Here is a 20,000-nt window from a genome sequence, read left to right as displayed (position 1 = left end):
AATGCTTTAAGAAGCTGTAAAAGTTGTTGTTTTAAGTTTAGCTTGTGGTTTGGAGTGGAGCGGATGTAACTTCAGCAGCTACCTGAAGTTTCTTTTCATCATTAAAGTTTCTCATAACGGTTTTTAACTTCGTGGAGTTTCCAGTCGTGACTTTACACATGAATGAATGTGTTCACAGTTTGTCCTTTACACACTGTGTTTACGTTATTTACTTTACTTTAGTTTAGTTTACTTTACTGTACTTTACTTTACTTTACTGTGCTTTACTTTAGTTTACTTCACGTTATTTACTTTACTTTACTGTACTTTACTGTACTTTACTGTACTTTACTTTAGTTTACTTTACGTTATTTACTTTACTGTACTTTACTTTAGTTTACTTTACTTTACTGTACTTTACTTTACTTTACATTAGTTTACTTTACTTTAGTTTACTTTACTTTACTGTACTTTAGTTTACTTTACTTTAGTTTAGTTTACTTTAGTTTACTTCAGTTTACTTTACTTCAGTTTACTTTAGTTTAGTTTACTTTAGTTTACTTTACTTTACTTTACATTAGTTTACTTTAGTTTACTTTACTTTACTGTACTTTAGTTTACTTTACTTTAGTTTACTTTACTTTAGTTTACTTTACTTTACTTTACTTTAGTTTACTTTAGTTTACTTTACTTTACTGTACTTTAGTTTACTTTAGTTTAGTTTACTTTACTTTACTTTACTTTACTTTAGTTTACTTTACTTTACTTCAGTTTACTTTACTTTAGTTTACTTTACTTTAGTTTACTTTAGTTTACTTTACTTTACTTTAGTTTACTTTACTTTACATTAGTTTACTTTACTCTAGTTTACTTTAGTTTACTTTACTTTACTTTACTTTAGTTTACTTTAGTTTACTTTACTTTACTTCAGTTTACTTTACTTTACTTTAGTTTACTTTACTTTACTTTACTTCAGTTTACTTTACTTTACTTTAGTTTACTTTACTTTACTGTACTTTAGTTCACTTTACTTTAGTTTAGTTTACTTTACTTTACTTCAGTTTACTTTAGTTTAGTTTACTTTACTTTACTTCAGTTTACTTTACTTTAGTTTACTTTACTTTAGTTTACTTTACTTTAGTTTACTTTAGTTTACTTTAGTTTACTTTAGTTTACTTTACTTTAGTTTACTTTACTTTACTTCAGTTTACTTTAGTTTACTTTACTTTAGTTTACTTTACTTTACTTTTGTTTACTTTAGTTTACTTTACTTTAGTTTAGTTTACTTTACTTTACTTTTGTTTACTTTACTTTAGTTTACTTTACTTTACTTTAGTTTACTTTACTTTACTTTACTTTACTTTACTTTAGTTTACTTTAGTTTACTTTACTTTACTTTACTTTACTTGCAGAAGTGACTGAAAAGAGACCAAACTGAAGTGACCGAACTTTAAAACATATGTTTTTATTAGTCATTAAATATAAAAAGAAGGTTTTAAGACCTTAAATCAGAGTGTTGGTGTAAAATGTAAATATTCCAGTTTGTATTTGAATAGAAACTTTATTTATAATCACAGAAAAAAACTCAGTTAAGTTATTTAAATATTAACGAAGAAGAAATTAAATCAATACAACACACACAGACACACTCACACACACACTCTCACACACACAGACTCACACACACACACACACACACACTCACACACAGACACACACTCACTCACACACACACACACTCACACACACACACACACACACACTCACACACTCACACACAGACACACACTCACTCACACACACACACACTCACACTCACTCGCGCACACACACACACACACACACACACACACACACACACTCAGGTGACCTCTGAGTTTATTTGAAAGATATTTAAATGAATATCTTTTATTTGAAAGATATTTAAATGAGTACACAGACACACACACACACGAAGAATGCGTCTTTATTAATCAGCTGCTGCATCGTCTCTCGAAGCTGTGGAGAAAATGACCAGCAAGGTTTCAGCGTCTTCCTGAAACAATCGTTCACTGAACGATGAGTTAACGGCTTTAATGGAAGTCCATTAAGTGGTGTCACCGTCTGACTCATCAGCTGAGTGCTGCGTCTGCTGAACGGCTCCAAACAAAGAGCCAGTGATGGAGCAGGCAGACCCCGACCCGCTCTCCATTGTCCCCCTTAATGAAGCGGCAGCCCGGGTATGTGAGCTGCTCCTGTGGTCACAGGATCTCCAGCCAACGCCGCCGCACACAGCTTCCTCTGTGAGCGCCTTAGTCCACCTGACGCTACAGGAGCTCTGCTTCATCAGACTCAGAGCTCTGCTTCACCGTGTAGACTCAGAGCTCTGCATCATCAGACTCAGAGCTCTGCTTCATCAGACTCAGAGCTCTGCTTCACCGTGTAGACTCAGAGCTCTGCTTCATCAGACTCAGAGCTCTGCTTCACCGTGTAGACTCAGAGCTCTGCTTCGCCGTGTAGACTCAGAGCTCTGCTTCATCAGACTCAGAGCTCTGCTTCACCGTGTAGACTCAGAGCTCTGCTTCACCGTGTAGACTCAGAGCTCTGCTTCACCGTGTAGACTCAGAGCTCTGCTTCATCAGACTCAGAGCTCTGCTTCATCAGACTCAGAGCTCTGCTTCACCGTGCAGACTCAGAGCTCTGCTTCATCGTGCAGACTCAGAGCTCTGCTTCACCGTGCAGACTCAGAGCTCTGCTTCATCAGACTCAGAGCTCTGCTTCACCGTGCAGACTCAGAGCTCTGCTTCAACGTGCAGACTCAGAGCTCTGCTTCATCAGACTCAGAGCTCTGCTTCATCAGACTCAGAGCTCTGCTTCACCGTGCAGACTCAGAGCTCTGCTTCATCAGACTCAGAGCTCTGCTTCACCGTGCAGACTCAGAGCTCTGCTTCACTGTGCAGACTCAGAGTTCTGCTTCATCAGACTCAGAGCTCTGCTTCACCGTGTAGACTCAGAGCTCTGCTTCATCAGACTCAGAGCTCTGCTTCACCGTGTAGACTCAGAGCTCTGCTTCACCGTGTAGACTCAGAGCTCTGCTTCATCAGACTCAGAGCTCTGCTTCATCAGACTCAGAGCTCTGCTTCACCGTGTAGACTCAGAGCTCTGCTTCATCAGACTCAGAGCTCTGCTTCATCAGACTCAGAGCTCTGCTTCACCGTGCAGACTCAGAGCTCTGCTTCACCGTGCAGACTCAGAGCTCTGCTTCATCAGACTCAGAGCTCTGCTTCACCGTGCAGACTCAGAGCTCTGCTTCACCGTGCAGACTCAGAGCTCTGCTTCATCGTGCAGACTCAGAGCTCTGCTTCACCGTGTACACTCAGAGCTCTGCTTCATCAGACTCAGAGCTCTGCTTCATCAGACTCAGAGCTGTGCTTCACCGTGCAGACTCAGAGCTCTGCTTCATCAGACTCAGAGCTCTGCTTTATCGTGCAGACTCAGAGCTCTGCTTCACCGTGCAGACTCAGAGCTCTGCTTCACCGTGCAGACTCAGAGCTCTGCTTCATCAGACTCAGAGCTCTGCTTCACCGTGCAGACTCAGAGCTCTGCTTCATCAGACTCAGAGCTCTGCTTTATCGTGCAGACTCAGAGCTCTGCTTCAACGTGCAGACTCAGAGCTCTGCTTCATCAGACTCAGAGCTCTGCTTCATCAGACTCAGAGCTCTGCTTCACCGTGCAGACTCAGAGCTCTGCTTCATCAGACTCAGAGCTCTGCTTCATCAGACTCAGAGCTCTGCTTCATCAGACTCAGAGCTCTGCTTCACCGTGCAGACTCAGAGCTCTGCTTCATCAGACTCAGAGCTCTGCTTCACCGTGCAGACTCAGAGCTCTGCTTCACTGTGCAGACTCAGAGTTCTGCTTCATCAGACTCAGAGCTCTGCTTCATCAGACTCAGAGCTCTGCTTCATCAGACTCAGAGCTCTGCTTCACCGTGCAGACTCAGAGCTCTGCTTCATCAGACTCAGAGCTCTGCTTCACCGTGCAGACTCAGAGCTCTGCTTCACTGTGCAGACTCAGAGTTCTGCTTCATCAGACTCAGAGCTCTGCTTCACCGTGTAGACTCAGAGCTCTGCTTCATCAGACTCAGAGCTCTGCTTCACCGTGTAGACTCAGAGCTCTGCTTCACCGTGTAGACTCAGAGCTCTGCTTCATCAGACTCAGAGCTCTGCTTCACCGTGTAGACTCAGAGCTCTGCTTCATCAGACTCAGAGCTCTGCTTCATCAGACTCAGAGCTCTGCTTCACCGTGCAGACTCAGAGCTCTGCTTCACCGTGCAGACTCAGAGCTCTGCTTCATCAGACTCAGAGCTCTGCTTCACCGTGCAGACTCAGAGCTCTGCTTCACCGTGCAGACTCAGAGCTCTGCTTCATCGTGCAGACTCAGAGCTCTGCTTCACCGTGTACACTCAGAGCTCTGCTTCATCAGACTCAGAGCTCTGCTTCATCAGACTCAGAGCTCTGCTTCACCGTGCAGACTCAGAGCTCTGCTTCATCAGACTCAGAGCTCTGCTTTATCGTGCAGACTCAGAGCTCTGCTTCACCGTGCAGACTCAGAGCTCTGCTTCACCGTGCAGACTCAGAGCTCTGCTTCACCGTGCAGACTCAGAGCTCTGCTTCATCATACTCAGAGCTCTGCTTCACCGTGCAGACTCAGAGCTCTGCTTCATCAGACTCAGAGCTCTGCTTTATCGTGCAGACTCAGAGCTCTGCTTCAACGTGCAGACTCAGAGCTCTGCTTCATCAGACTCAGAGCTCTGCTTCATCAGACTCAGAGCTCTGCTTCACCGTGCAGACTCAGAGCTCTGCTTCATCAGACTCAGAGCTCTGCTTCATCAGACTCAGAGCTCTGCTTCATCAGACTCAGAGCTCTGCTTCACCGTGCAGACTCAGAGCTCTGCTTCATCAGACTCAGAGCTCTGCTTCACCGTGCAGACTCAGAGCTCTGCTTCACTGTGCAGACTCAGAGTTCTGCTTCATCAGACTCAGAGCTCTGCTTCATCAGACTCAGAGCTCTGCTTCATCAGACTCAGAGCTCTGCTTCACTGTGCAGACTCAGAGCTCTGCTTCACCGTGTAGACTCAGAGCTCTGCTTCACCGTGTAGACTCAGAGCTCTGCTTTATCGTGCAGACTCAGAGCTCTGCTTCATCAGACTCAGAGCTCTGCTTCACTGTGTAGACTCAGAGCTCTGCTTCACCGTGTAGACTCAGAGCTCTGCTTTATCGTGTAGACTCAGAGCTCTGCTTCATCAGACTCAGAGCTCTGCTTCACCGTGTAGACTCAGAGCTCTGCTTCACCGTGTAGACTCAGAGCTCTGCTTTATCGTGCAGACTCAGAGCTCTGCTTCATCAGACTCAGAGCTCTGCTTCACTGTGCAGACTCAGAGCTCTGCTTTATCGTGCAGACTCAGAGCTCTGCTTCATCAGACTCAGAGCTCTGCTTCACCGTGCAGACTCAGAGCTCTGCTTCATCGTGCAGACTCAGAGCTCTGCTTCACCGTGCAGACTCAGAGCTCTGCTTCATCAGACTCAGAGCTCTGCTTCACCGTGCAGACTCAGAGCTCTGCTTCAACGTGCAGACTCAGAGCTCTGCTTCATCAGACTCAGAGCTCTGCTTCATCAGACTCAGAGCTCTGCTTCACCGTGCAGACTCAGAGCTCTGCTTCATCAGACTCAGAGCTCTGCTTCACCGTGCAGACTCAGAGCTCTGCTTCACTGTGCAGACTCAGAGTTCTGCTTCATCAGACTCAGAGCTCTGCTTCACCGTGTAGACTCAGAGCTCTGCTTCATCAGACTCAGAGCTCTGCTTCACCGTGTAGACTCAGAGCTCTGCTTCATCAGACTCAGAGCTCTGCTTCACCGTGTAGACTCAGAGCTCTGCTTCATCAGACTCAGAGCTCTGCTTCATCAGACTCAGCTCTGCTTCACCGTGCAGACTCAGAGCTCTGCTTCACCGTGCAGACTCAGAGCTCTGCTTCATCAGACTCAGAGCTCTGCTTCACCGTGCAGACTCAGAGCTCTGCTTCACCGTGCAGACTCAGAGCTCTGCTTCATCGTGCAGACTCAGAGCTCTGCTTCACCGTGTACACTCAGAGCTCTGCTTCATCAGACTCAGAGCTCTGCTTCATCAGACTCAGAGCTCTGCTTCACCGTGCAGACTCAGAGCTCTGCTTCATCAGACTCAGAGCTCTGCTTCACCGTGCAGACTCAGAGCTCTGCTTCATCAGACTCAGAGCTCTGCTTTATCGTGCAGACTCAGAGCTCTGCTTCACCGTGCAGACTCAGAGCTCTGCTTCACCGTGCAGACTCAGAGCTCTGCTTCATCAGACTCAGAGCTCTGCTTCACCGTGCAGACTCAGAGCTCTGCTTCATCAGACTCAGAGCTCTGCTTTATCGTGCAGACTCAGAGCTCTGCTTCAACGTGCAGACTCAGAGCTCTGCTTCATCAGACTCAGAGCTCTGCTTCATCAGACTCAGAGCTCTGCTTCACCGTGCAGACTCAGAGCTCTGCTTCATCAGACTCAGAGCTCTGCTTCATCAGACTCAGAGCTCTGCTTCACCGTGCAGACTCAGAGCTCTGCTTCATCAGACTCAGAGCTCTGCTTCACCGTGCAGACTCAGAGCTCTGCTTCACTGTGCAGACTCAGAGTTCTGCTTCACTGTGCAGACTCAGAGCTCTGCTTCATCAGACTCAGAGCTCTGCTTCATCAGACTCAGAGCTCTGCTTCACCGTGTAGACTCAGAGCTCTGCTTCACCGTGCAGACTCAGAGCTCTGCTTCATCAGACTCAGAGCTCTGCTTCACCGTGCAGACTCAGAGCTCTGCTTCACTGTGCAGACTCAGAGTTCTGCTTCACTGTGCAGACTCAGAGCTCTGCTTCATCAGACTCAGAGCTCTGCTTCATCAGACTCAGAGCTCTGCTTCACCGTGTAGACTCAGAGCTCTGCTTCACCGTGTAGACTCAGAGCTCTGCTTTATCGTGCAGACTCAGAGCTCTGCTTCATCAGACTCAGAGCTCTGCTTCACTGTGTAGACTCAGAGCTCTGCTTCACCGTGTAGACTCAGAGCTCTGCTTTATCGTGTAGACTCAGAGCTCTGCTTCATCAGACTCAGAGCTCTGCTTCACTGTGCAGACTCAGAGCTCTGCTTTATCGTGCAGACTCAGAGCTCTGCTTCACCGTGCAGACTCAGAGCTCTGCTTCATCAGACTCAGAGCTCTGCTTCATCAGACTCAGAGCTCTGCTTCACCGTGCAGACTCAGAGCTCTGCTTTATCGTGCAGACTCAGAGCTCTGCTTCATCAGACTCAGAGCTCTGCTTCACTGTGCAGACTCAGAGCTCTGCTTCACCGTGCAGACTCACGTGGAGAAAATGACCAGCAAGGTTTCAGCGTCTTCCTGAAACAATCGTTCACTGAACGATGAGTTAACGGCTTTAATGGAAGTCCATTAAGTGGTGTCACCGTCTGACTCATCAGCTGAGTGCTGCGTCTGCTGAACGGCTCCAAACAAAGAGCCAGTGATGGAGCAGGCAGACCCCGACCCGCTCTCCATTGTCTGAAGTACAAAAAACTGCAGTTCCTCTGGTGGCCACTCGAGGCTCTCTCTTTTAAGTCTGGTTCAGCGTCATCATTCATAAAAAGTGACTAAGTTTCAGATTTCTTGTCAGTAAATGTATACTTTGTGCCTCACCTTCATCCTCTCTCTGTGTCCCTCCTCCTCCTCGCCTCTTCCTCCTCCTCTCCTCTTCCTCCTCTTCAGATGCAGACTATAAAGTGTGTGGTGGTGGGTGACGGAGCGGTGGGAAAGACGTGTCTTCTCATCTCCTACACCACCAACAAGTTCCCCTCTGAATACGTCCCCACGGTGAGTAACTCTGACATCATCAACCAGTCAGTGCAGCAGAGAGCGCGCTCTTAACGAGATGCTCAGCTGCACGGTCTTTAACTTTCAGTAACACTGTAGCTCGCAGTTTCCACAAAGTCCGCAGGCCATCAGCGCCACTATAGAACTATAGTTCTCATGTGATCTTGTAGTTCTCCTGTGATCTTGTACTTCTCCTGTGATCTTGTAGTTCTCTTGTGATCGTGTAGTTCTCTTGTGATCTTGTAGTTCTCCTGTGATCTTGTAGTTCTCCTGTGATCTTGTAGTTCTCTTGTGATCTTGTAGTTCTCTTGTGATCTTGTAGTTCTCCTGTGATCTTGTAGTTCTCCTGTGATCTTGTAGTTCTCTTGTGATCTTGTAGTTCTCCTGTGATCTTGTAGTTCTCCTGTGATCTTGTAGTTCTCTTGTGATCTTGTAGTTCTCCTGTGATCTTGTAGTTCTCCTGTGATCTTGTAGCTCTCCTGTGATTTTGTAGTTCATGGCTGTGCTCACGCTTGAGAGATGGACCCAGGGAGGCAGGGTGCGGGCTTTAGAACGAAGCCGAACCATGGCGCTGACAGAATGTAGCATGTTTGACTTTATTTAACATGCTGTGAAGCGTTGCTTGTTTGTGTGTGAAGACTCTTCATGTGTCAGCATGTTCAGATGTTTGAGATGTTCACTTCCTGTTTGGTTTCTGAATGTTCAGAAGTGTTTGGTTTTGTTGAGGCTGCACCATGACGGAGCGTTTTCGTTGCCTCTGTGCTTTAAACTCCACTGATCCTGCAAACTCTGATTCTTTGAGTTTGTGAGGAAACAGCTGACTGACACATTCAAACCTCTGATTGACGAGCAGCGTTACTGACTGCTGAATCTGATGAGCAATTCTCTACCTCTCTCTCTCTCTCTCTCTCGTCAGCACAGTTCGATCAGTTCGAGGTTTGCAGAACCATCAGTGCTGACTCATCGTTTTCTTCCTCTTCCTGTCTGTCGCTCACCCACCCCCCACCCCCCCTCCCCCATCATCACTTTTAACTGTCTGGTGTGAAACTGCCAGCACAGTCTCTTGTCCTTGATTTACTTTTCACTATAATACGGTAACGATACCGTCTCCCCCTCTTGGTGAGACGTGTTTCTAATGTTCTGTTGAAATGAGATGAAACTCTTCCATCTTGTTGATCCTGCCGGAGTGTAGGACTGCAGAAGCTCTGAAATATAATGTGGTGCAGACCCATGCGATGATTTAAAGGTCCAATCAGTGAGATGTGTAGAGAGTGAGATGATAAAGGTATCTTACTATCTGATCATTAAGGAAACATGTTGAAGTGCTGGCTTCTCTGACAACAATGCAGCAGCCAGTATGTCCTCCTTCTAACTTTAGATTCTGCTCCTGAATGCTCTGGATTTGTTTGGACCAGAGAAGGTAGGCGCTTTTAAGACACCCCCCCACACGGCCGTTTTGGACGCCCCTCAGTTTGTCAGATATGAGAGCAGTTATCAGGTCAACAGGTGTTGCAGCGATGGAAGCGGTCAAGAGAAGTGGTTCAGATAGAAGTGATTGTACCCGACCTAAAAAGCCTCTGCATGTTTCTAATAAGCTCCACGAGCAGAAACGTGCTCAAACTAGGATCAATATTGGAGATGCTTTTGAAAAATGGAGAGAGGTTAGAACACAGAAAGGTTTACAGACCCATGCAGAGCTGGATAAACACTGAAGCTTCAGAGTCCACCACATGGTGACCTGAGTGAGCATGGACTCTAGAGAGGGGGGGGGGGGGAGCTCTCTATGATGTTTAGAATTTACTCATTTTAAACACTAGGGGGCAGAGTTACATGCTGCTCCTTTAATACCATCTTTTTTCATTGAAGAAGAACCATTATATAAATACTGATACATGCACCACCATCACCTTCTTCACGCCACCTGAAAATACACAACTATCAGCGTTAGCGTAGGCTGAGAGCTCGACTAGCATACAGGTAGCTAGCAGGATTACAAACTCCACCTGGTGGACACAGATGGTACTACAAGAGCGACACAGCTGCACATTAACGGAGCGATGAAGACCACGATGGAGATCATCATACAGGAAGAGACTTGAACCCTGTTTGACCTCTGAGAGACCCCCAAACACAGACTCTTAAACTCCTGGTATCAGGGTCATTAATCAGCAGTTTTTAGATATCCTGGGTCACAGACACGCTTCTGTTACTGCGAGTCCAGCCGTGCATGAAGCGTCTCCAGCCCCCTGCTGAGAGTCTGCCTGTTTATATAAAAATGGAACAGATTCAGGAGTGAACCCAGCTTGATTCCGTGTTTGAAATGCTCGATGCAGCTTCCTCTCCTCCAGTTTATCTGGGACCTGTGCATACAGAGCCTGCAGGCTGCAGCAGGTCGGTGACTCACTCAGCCGAGGTTAGCGGGCGTGTTGGGGCTGTGTTCTTGAACCTGAAGGAGGAAAAGTGATGAAACAGGAAGAAGGGGGAACAGATTCATTTTGAAAGCTTTTTTTTTTTTTACTTCTTTAAAACTCTGTTTCAGAATGAGCTTCAGGTTCAGAGTTAGAGACCGTATAAGTAAAGAACATGACTCTCACGTCCTCTTGGAGATCAGACTTCCTGTTTGGTTTTAAAGAATGTTAGGATCAGGTTTACGCCAGAAACGTGTCCGGATGTTTTAGTGCAAAAAAAGGATAAATAAAAGAACAGGAAGTGAACATCTCAAACATCTGAACATGCTGACACATGAAGAGTCTTCACACACAAGCATGCAACGCTTCACAGCATGTTAAATAAAGTCAAACATGCTACATTCTGTCAGCGCCATGGTTCGGCTTCGTTCTAAAGCCCGCACCCTGCCTCCCTGGGTCCATCTCTCAAGCGTGAGCACAGCCATGAACTACAAAATCACAGGAGAGCTACAAGATCACAAGAGAACTACAAGATCACAGGAGAACTACAAGATCACAAGAGAACTACAAGATCACATGAGAACTACAAGATCACAAGAGAACTACAAGATCACATGAGAACTACAAGATCACAAGAGAACTACAAGATCACAAGAGAACTACAAGATCACATGAGAACTACAAGATCACAAGAGAACTACAAGATCACATGAGAACTACAAGATCACAAGAGAACTACAAGATCACAAGAGAACTACAAGATCACAGGAGAACTACAAGATCACATGAGAACTACAAGATCACAAGAGAACTACAAGATCACAAGAGAACTACAAGATCACATGAGAACTACAAGATCACAAGAGAACTACAAGATCACAAGAGAACTACAAGATCACATGAGAACTACAAGATCACAAGAGAACTACAAGACCACAAGAGAACTACAAGATCACATGAGAACTACAAGATCACAAGAGAACTACAAGATCACAAGAGAACTACAAGATCACAGGAGAACTACAAGATCACATGAGAACTACAAGATCACAAGAGAACTACAAGATCACAAGAGAACTACAAGATCACAGGAGAACTACAAGATCACATGAGAACTACAAGATCACAAGAGAACTACAAGATCACAAGAGAACTACAAGATCACAAGAGAACTACAAGATCACAAGAGAACTACAAGATCACATGAGAACTACAAGATCACAAGAGAACTACAAGATCACAAGAGAACTACAAGATCACATGAGAACTACAAGATCACAAGAGAACTACAAGATCACAAGAGAACTACAAGATCACATGAGAACTACAAGATCACAAGAGAACTACAAGATCACAAGAGAACGTAGTGTTCTCTGGTCCCCTCCCAAATCAGACCAGTGATGACATGTATAGCAGCATGTCATCACTCAACCGCTGGCTGTCGAGGTGGTGTCCAGCACACGATGTGGGCTTCATAGATAACTGGCAGTCTTTTTGGGGAAAACCTGGTCTGCTAGCTAGAGACGGCATCCATCCCACTTTGGACGGTGCAGCTCTATTATCTAGAAACATAGCAGAGGTTATTAGTCCAAAACCTTGACAACAACACAGAGTTCAGACCAGGAGGCAGAGCTGCAGTCTTACACTTAGATCTGTCTCCCAGTCACTATAGCTGTAATTCTGAATCGAACTGTAGTTATACTATAGGTACTGTGTCTGTCCCCCGGCCCAGACCCGTTTTTATAAGTCATCCAAACGGCGTGAATCATCAGAATCTGATTAGAATCAAAACTACGAATACGATTTTGCTACAAGATCGGAGGATTCACTGCAGACTTTTGAACATTAGGTCCTTAGCATCCAAGTCTCTTTTAGTGAATGATCTGATATCAGATCAGCACATTGATTTACTTTGTTTGACTGAAACCTGGCTGTGTCGAGATGAATATGTTAGTTTGAATGAATCCACTCCTCCCAGTCATTTTAATACTCATATACCTCGAGACACCGGACGAGGTGGTGGAGTAGCAGCTATTTTTAATTCTGGTCTTTTAGTTAACCCTCGACCAAAGCTGAATTTTTCTTCTTTTGAAAGCCTTGTTCTTAGTCTTCCACATCCAGTCTCAAGAACCTTTCAGCCAGTTCTAGTTGCTGTAGTTCTCCTGTGATCTTGTAGTTCTCCTGTGATCTTGTAGTTCTCTTGTGATCTTGTAGTTCTCCTGTGATTTTGTAGTTCATGGCTGTGCTCACGCCCTCCTGGCCCATATTCTGAGTTTTTATCTGAGTTTGCAGAATTTTTATCAGACTTAGTCCTTAGCAGTGATAGAATAATTGTTGTAGGTGACTTCAATATCCATGTGGATGTTGAAAATGATAGCCTGAGCACAGCTTTCATGTCACTATTAGACTCTATTGGTTTCACCCAGGGTGTAAACGAACCTACTCATCATTTTAACCACACCCTGGATCTTGTTTTAGCTTATGGAATTGAAATCCATAACCTTACAGTTTTCCTAGAAAATCCTCTGCTATCAGACCATTTTTTTATTACATTTGATTTTGTCCTACTAGAATTACCTCTGCCTGGAAGAGGTGTGCTCTCTAGAAGTTTGTCGGATAGTGCTGTGGCTAGATTTAAGGAAGCTATTTCAGCTGTTTTTGATTCAGTACCGTGTTTCAACCCAGTTGGAAACTCTTACGATAGCTTTAGTCCCTCTCAGCTAGATCAGTTTGTTGATAGTGCAGTGGATTCGCTGAGAGTTACTCTGGATTCGATTGCTCCCCTGAAACAGAAGGTTGTCAAGCGGCGGAGAGTGGCTCCATGGTTCAACTCAGAAACCCGTACTCTGAAACAATCATCACGGAATTTTGAAAGAATATGGCGTTCGACCAAAACGGTAGAATCTCGTTTTTTCTGGCAGGATAGTCATAGAAGATATATGAAGGCTCTACGTCACGCCCGAGCTGCCTACTACTCCTCTCTAATCGAGGAAAACAAAGGCAATCCTAGATACCTTTTCAGCACTGTAGCCAGGCTGACAGAGTCATGGCTCCATTGAGCCTTGTATTCCTCTAGCCCTCAGCAGTAATGATTTCCTTAGCTTTTTCAACAACAAAGTTCTAGACATCAGAGACAAAATTGGTAACCTCCTGCCCTTACCTGGTGCAGATACGTCTGATACGGCAGAGACAGTTCCAGGACCAGATATTAGTCTCGACTGTTTTTCTCCAATCGACCTTTCAGAGTTATATTCCATTATTTCTGCATCGAAACCGTCAACCTGTCTTTTAGACCCAATCCCAACCAAGCTGTTTAAGGAAGTCTTTCCCTTAGTTAGCAACTCCATATTAGATATGATCAATATGTCTTTACTGGCAGGCTATGTACCTCAGACATTTAAAGTAGCAGTAATCAAACCTCTACTTAAAAAGCCTACTCTGGACTCAGGAACTCTGGCTAACTACAGACCTATATCCAACCTTCCTTTTATCTCGAAGATCCTGGAGAAGGTGGTAGCTAAACAGCTGTGTGACTTTCTCCATGACAACAGTTTATTTGAGGAGTTCCAGTCAGGTTTTAGAGTCCACCATAGCACTGAGACTGCACTAGTTAAAGTTACAAACGATCTACTTCTAGCTTCAGACAGGGGACTTCTGTCTGTGCTCGTCTTGTTAGATCTTAGTGCTGCTTTTGACACCATTGACCATCGGATCCTGTTGTACAGACTAGAGCATTTGCTTGGAATTACAGGGACTGCTTTAAGTTGGTTTGAATCCTACTTATCAGACCGATCTCAGTTTGTACATGTTAATGATGAGTCCTCTATGCACACTAAAGTTTGCCATGGAGTCCCACAAGGTTCAGTGCTTGGACCAATTCTTTTTACATTATATATGCTTCCTCTGGGAAATATTATGAGGAAACACTCCATACAGTTTCATTGTTATGCAGATGATACTCAGCTTTATGTATCAATGAAGCCCGATGGCACCAGTCAGTTATGTCAGCTAGAAACGTGCCTTAAGGACGTTAGGACCTGGATGACCAGAAATGTTTTGCTACTTAACTCAGACAAGACTGAAGTCATTGTGCTAGGCCCTAAGAACCTCAGAGAGACTTTTTCTAGTGATGTGACTGTCCTTAATGACATCAGCCTGGCATCTAGCACCACTGTTAGGAATCTAGGAGTTATTTTTGATCAAGATATGTCTTTTAGCTCTCACATCAGGCAAGTTTCAAGAACAGCCTACTTTCACCTTCGTAATATATCCAAGATCAGGAATATCCTGTCGCAAAATGATGCAGAAAAACTAGTTCATGCATTTGTTACCTCCAGACTGGATTATTGTAACTCTCTTTTGTCAGGGTGCTCTGGCAAATCTCTAAAGACTCTTCAACGGGTCCAGAATGCTGCAGCTCGTGTACTGACCAGAACCAGGAAATGGGACCACATTACTCCTGTCCTGGCTTCTCTGCACTGGCTCCCTATACAGTCTAGAATAGAATTCAAGATCCTTCTTCTCACCTACAAAGCTCTAAATGGCCAGGCACCATCTTACCTGAAGGAGCTACTAGTGCCGTACTGTCCCTCGAGAGCGTTGCGGTCCCAGAGTGCAGGCCTGCTGGTGGTACCTACAGTCTCCAAGTGTACTATGGGGGGTAAAGCCTTCAGTTATCGGGCCTGCTGGTGGTACCTACAGTCTCCAAGTGTACTATGGGGGGTAAAGCCTTCAGTTATCGGGCTCCTCTCCTCTGGAACCGCCTTCCAGCCGGGGTCCGGGAGGCAGACACAGTCTGTATTTTTAAGATTAGACTTAAAACTTTCCTTTTTGATAAATCTTATAGTTAGGGCTGGTGCTGGTGTAGACCAGCTCTTAGTTATGCTGCTATAGGCTTAGACTACCGGGGGAACTGGCACCCTGAGCTCCTCTCTCTCTCTCTCTCTCTCTCTCTCTCTCTCTCTCTCTCTCTCTCTCTCTCTCTCTCTCTCTCTCTCTCTGCATATACAGTACATCATATTACTGCATGTATCTATCTATAAATCTCAGTCACTAACCACCTACTTTCCTGGGAGCTCTTGAGCTCTCCTAGGCTCCTCAAGATCGTCGGTTGACGGCTTGCCAGAACAACCCCCACCCCACCACTACCCCCTCCCCACCGGATCGTGGGTTGGCGGCCTGCCAGAACAACCCCCCACACCCCCTCCCCTCCCCACCGGATTGCTGATGGACGGTCTACCTCCCCCCACCCCCTTGCTCCCTATCCCTCTTCCTGCATCTTATCCCATCTCTCCCCCTATCCCTTTCCAAGCCCGGTCCAGTCTAGGCCTGTGAAGACTGTTTCATCATGAGCCGGGGATCCGGCCGAAGATTTCTGCCTTTTAATAAGACAGTTTTTTCTTACCACTGTAACTTTTGCTGCTTTGCTAAAGTGCTCATGATGGATAGACCAGATCTTTGTAACATAGCAATGAGTAAGGTCTTTTACCTGCTTTTTGTAACATAACAATGAGTAAGGTCTTTTACCTGCTTTTTGTAAAGTGTCTCGAGATAACACTTGTTATGAGTTGACGCTATACAAATAAAAGTTGATTGATTGAGTTGATTGAACTACAAGATCACAAGATCACAAGAGAACTACAAGATCACAAGAGAACTACAAGATCACCCGGGATTAAAGAGAACAACATGTTTCTTTGTCTCTCTGAGGATGATTTGTTGTTCACTCTGTTTTGACGTCATGTTGTTAAAGTGATATACGATCAGGAGTCTGTATGTTGACTTTTATTTTGAAATTCACCTTGACACTACTCTTTCACAAATAGACTCGCAGCGTGTTTGAAACGGAGCGTGATGTGGAAACACAATCATTGACTAGAGTGGCAGCAAACGGCGGCGTGGCGCAGTCATTGTGGAAATTGTGCGTAGGTCTTAACCCCCCCACCCCCCCACCCCCCTTCTGTCTCCCTCAGGTGTTTGATAACTATGCAGTGACGGTGATGATCGGTGGTGAGCCGTACACTCTGGGACTGTTCGACACTGCAGGTCAGAATAAAGATGGAGCGTCTGTTTGTTAAAGATTGACCTGCCACACATGGTGTGATTGTAACGTGTGTCTCCCCCTGCAGGTCAGGAGGACTATGACAGGCTGCGACCCCTCAGCTACCCTCAGACCGACGTCTTCCTCGTCTGTTTCTCCGTCGTGTCGCCGTCATCTTTCGAGAATGTCCGAGAGAAGGTGAGAAATGTGTTCAGGAAAGATCTCCATGAGCGTAACGCTCTCAATAAACGCTGTAAGAATGGTCGCCTCGATACGGGGCCTGGTGCTCTGTTAGACCGCCTCTAGTGGACACTTCAGGAACTGCAGTTTACTGCCTGCTGTCCTCATGAGCAGAAGTTTGCAGCTTGAGATTTCCTCTTGTTCTTTTGACACTTCATACTTCTAAAACATGAACACCTGGACGTTAGGTCAGTGTGTAATTATGATGTCATCGTTTCCACGTCTCTGTTTAAGTCTTCATTACTGCTCAGTTTAAAAAGAGTCCAGCTCTCTGTCTCCCCCCCCCCCCCCCCCCCCTCCTCCTCCTCACAGTGGGTGCCAGAGATCACACATCACTGCCCTCGCACGCCGTACCTGCTGGTCGGCACTCAGGTGGATCTGAGAGACGACAGCAACACTCTGGAGAAGCTGGCCAAGAACAAGCAGCGAGCCGTGACCTACGAGGGCGCCGAGAAGCTGGCTCGAGATCTGAAGGCCGTCAAGTACGTGGAGTGTTCGGCTCTCACTCAGGTACGCAGACTCGTCTTTCTCTCTGATGATGTCATAACTCTGTTCCAAGATGATGATGTGTAAGGAGAGAGGAGATAGACGTCAGCAGGAGGAGTCATTTACTCGACATGTAGTAGAGTATGTAGCAGTATGTAACTCTGACCCCCTAGTGTTTGAAACGGGTACTGCAGTCAGACGTTACTCTAACTCATGAGTGTTCCTCTGTCTCTCTGTGATTCTCAGAAAGGACTGAAGAACGTGTTTGACGAGGCCATCCTGGCTGCTCTGGAGCCTCCAGACACCAAACCTAAGAAACGCTGCGTGCTGATATAAACGCCACGAGAGGAGGAGGAGGAGGAGGAGGGGGAGGAGGAGGAGGAGGGGGGTTGTGTGAAGGAGGACGTGGCATTGTAACTAGGTCTTTAGCCGTAGTAACTTAAAGTGGGCGTGGTTTTGGAACAAACAAACAGACTTTATTTTCATTATAAACAAACAATACTGACACATATGGACTAACACGGGGTTAAACTGAGGGAGGAGGCGGCGTGCAGAAACAGAGGACCACTGTGTTCCTCACCTCCTCCTCTTCTTCTCTCCTCCTACTTCCTGTCCTCCTCGCCGGACTGGAAACCAAGTGCTTGATGGTGTGCCAGCACCCCCTAGAGGCCTTACTGGGGAGACGCTCAGTTTAAAGATTCTTCTGTTTCTGTTCGACCACAAAGTCTCTAAAGACTCGTTAACGCCCCGGGTCCACCCAGCGTTAAAAAAAAAGAAAGTGTTTTCAACGAGTAGAGAGCGTTCTCAGCAGCAGGCGGACGCCCGGAGAAAAACGGCAGCGCTGATTTTTTTTTTTTTTTTTTTTTCTGAGCGCTCACATTAAAAATCTTTCAACTCTTCAGAAAGGCGCTGATGATGTCACCGGCGCTCTTTTCCACATCCCCCGTAGTTTTAACCGCCTACAGATCGTGTCTATTCCCGAGCGCAGAGCTAATGCTTTTCTTCCCGTAATCAAACGGCACGTGGTCGTCCTGTTGATTTTAAACTGAGCGTCTCTCCTTTGAAACGAACAAAGATTTCCACTCTGCTTTTTTATTAGTTTTGTTTATGATGATGAGGATCATTCACACGAGTGTTAGAAATATATTTAGCTTCTTGTTGTTTCTACGGGAACGATGTTTTCGATATTTTTACTTTTACTTGATGCCTGAGGCCAACAGCGAGCGAGCGAGAGAGAGAGAGAGCGAGAGGGTCATCGGCTGCCTGGTTTGATATCAAACGATCCTTTGAATCATGAAGACATCTGGAGCATTATTTTGGTTCCAGATGTTGAAACACTGCTCGGTGTTTGATGATGAATGTTGGACCTGATGGCTGTTAAATAATAAAAACTTGAATGTTGCTTCACTTTGACTCGATTCAGATTTCATTTTATTTTCAGTTTTCTCTCGTTCTTTAATCTGCTGATGATTAAAGCAGCAATGTAATAACTCTGACCCCTAGTGTTTAAAATGAGTACTGCAGTCTAAATTCTAAACATCATAGAGAGCTGTCTCCCACCCCCCCTCTCCTCTCTAGAGTCCATGCTCACTCAGGTCACCATGTGGTGGACTCTGAAGCTTCAGTGTTTATCCAGCTCTGTATGGGTCTGTAAACCTTTCTGTGTTCTAACCTCTCTCCATTTTTCAAAAGCATCTCCAATATTGATCCTAGTTTGAGCACGTTTCTGCTCGTGGAGCTTATTAGAAACATGCAGAGGCTTTTTAGGTCGGGTACAATCACTTCTATCTGAACCACTTCTCTTGCCCGCTTCCATCGCTGCAACACCTGTTGACCTGATAACTGCTCTCATATCTGACAAACCGAGGGGCGTCCAAAACGGCCGTGTGGGGGGGGGGGGGTCTTAAAAGCGCCTACCTTCTCTGGTTTTGGACGTGCTGCTTCAAAGTGTCTCTTATTAAAACTAAATCTGAATCTGTAGGTGACATGACAACACAGGAAACATAAAATAGAAGAAATATATTTACTCTGCACAAAGTCACATGCTGACACACGTGCACAAACTGCATCCTGTGGACCAATGGAGAGACCTCAGGATGGGGGGGGGGGGGGGCTCGCTCCCTATCACCTCGGCAGCTCTCAGCAAGTGACCTGGCGCCTGACCTGACTTGGTCCTCATCAGGTCTTGAAGCTGCTGCCTCTCCTCCACACTTTCAGACAGCAGAGGGTTAGTGCAGTACCTCACAGTGGACACTAGGGGGAGATGTCCCCCTGGTTTTCAAGGTGCCTCGGTGGATACAGTATGGTAATGACCCGGGTTCTCTTTGATTGGCAGCTTAAAATGGATCCTTTAGTCCGACGTGGCATGGAGGACGGGATCCTTTGTCTGACTGACGGCGGCCAACGAGACACAAAAGACCACCCAACCCCCCCCCATAAAAAAAGAAAATCAGAATCCAGCCTCTCATTAGTCCCCTTCAGCCTCTTTTTCTCCCATCAGCCCCTCTTCCATCTGCGTCTTCAAATCCACATCTTTAAATGCTGGAAGGTGTCGGTGTGATAAAACATTTATTTAACACCTTTGACCTTTTCTTTCTTTGAAGGTCGTTACCCTTAAACGTGAATTAAAAACTCTAAATACTGATGAGACATGTTAAGGAGCGTGTCCAGACTGATCAGATCATCCTTTATTGAAGCAGTAGAAGAAGAAGAGCGTGCAAAAGAGTAGAAAAATAAAGTGACATAAGTAATAAATATCTAAATAAGAATCTAGAAATAATAAGAGATGAGTGTCAGAGTCCAGGTGAGTCAGTGTTCATGATGAAGATGGACTGGAGGACGCACTGCTGTCTGACGCTCTGATGGCGTTGGGCACAAAGGAGCGCCTGAAGCGTTCAGTGTAGCACCTGGAGGAGACGATCTGCCCGTCTGCCTCAGCTCATCGTGGAGAG

At 45.7% G+C, this 20,000-nt stretch overlaps 2 protein-coding genes across 2 annotated transcripts in view; one reads left to right on the top strand and one right to left on the bottom strand.

Moving 5' to 3' along the window:
* LOC132991130 (cell division control protein 42 homolog) overlaps nt 1-18,462 on the top strand; it is an 18,834-nt gene extending 372 nt beyond the window's left edge. Inside the window, exons 2-6 of the mRNA XM_061059763.1 lie at nt 7,771-7,875; nt 16,256-16,328; nt 16,412-16,521; nt 16,876-17,073; nt 17,296-18,462. Coding sequence (XP_060915746.1) covers nt 7,771-7,875; nt 16,256-16,328; nt 16,412-16,521; nt 16,876-17,073; nt 17,296-17,385 — 576 coding nt within the window. The 3' untranslated portion in view covers nt 17,386-18,462. The remainder of the gene's footprint in view (nt 1-7,770; nt 7,876-16,255; nt 16,329-16,411; nt 16,522-16,875; nt 17,074-17,295) is intronic.
* The window catches only part of mllt11 (MLLT11 transcription factor 7 cofactor), a 163,128-nt gene that overhangs the window by 716 nt on the left and 142,412 nt on the right, over nt 1-20,000 (bottom strand). The window lies entirely within an intron of this gene.

Source organism: Labrus mixtus, chromosome 16, assembly GCF_963584025.1.
Source record: "Labrus mixtus chromosome 16, fLabMix1.1, whole genome shotgun sequence".
Lineage (NCBI taxonomy): Eukaryota > Metazoa > Chordata > Actinopteri > Labriformes > Labridae > Labrus > Labrus mixtus.
Note: the sequence above shows the minus strand (reverse complement) of the source record. Positions and strands in the feature narration are given on the sequence as shown.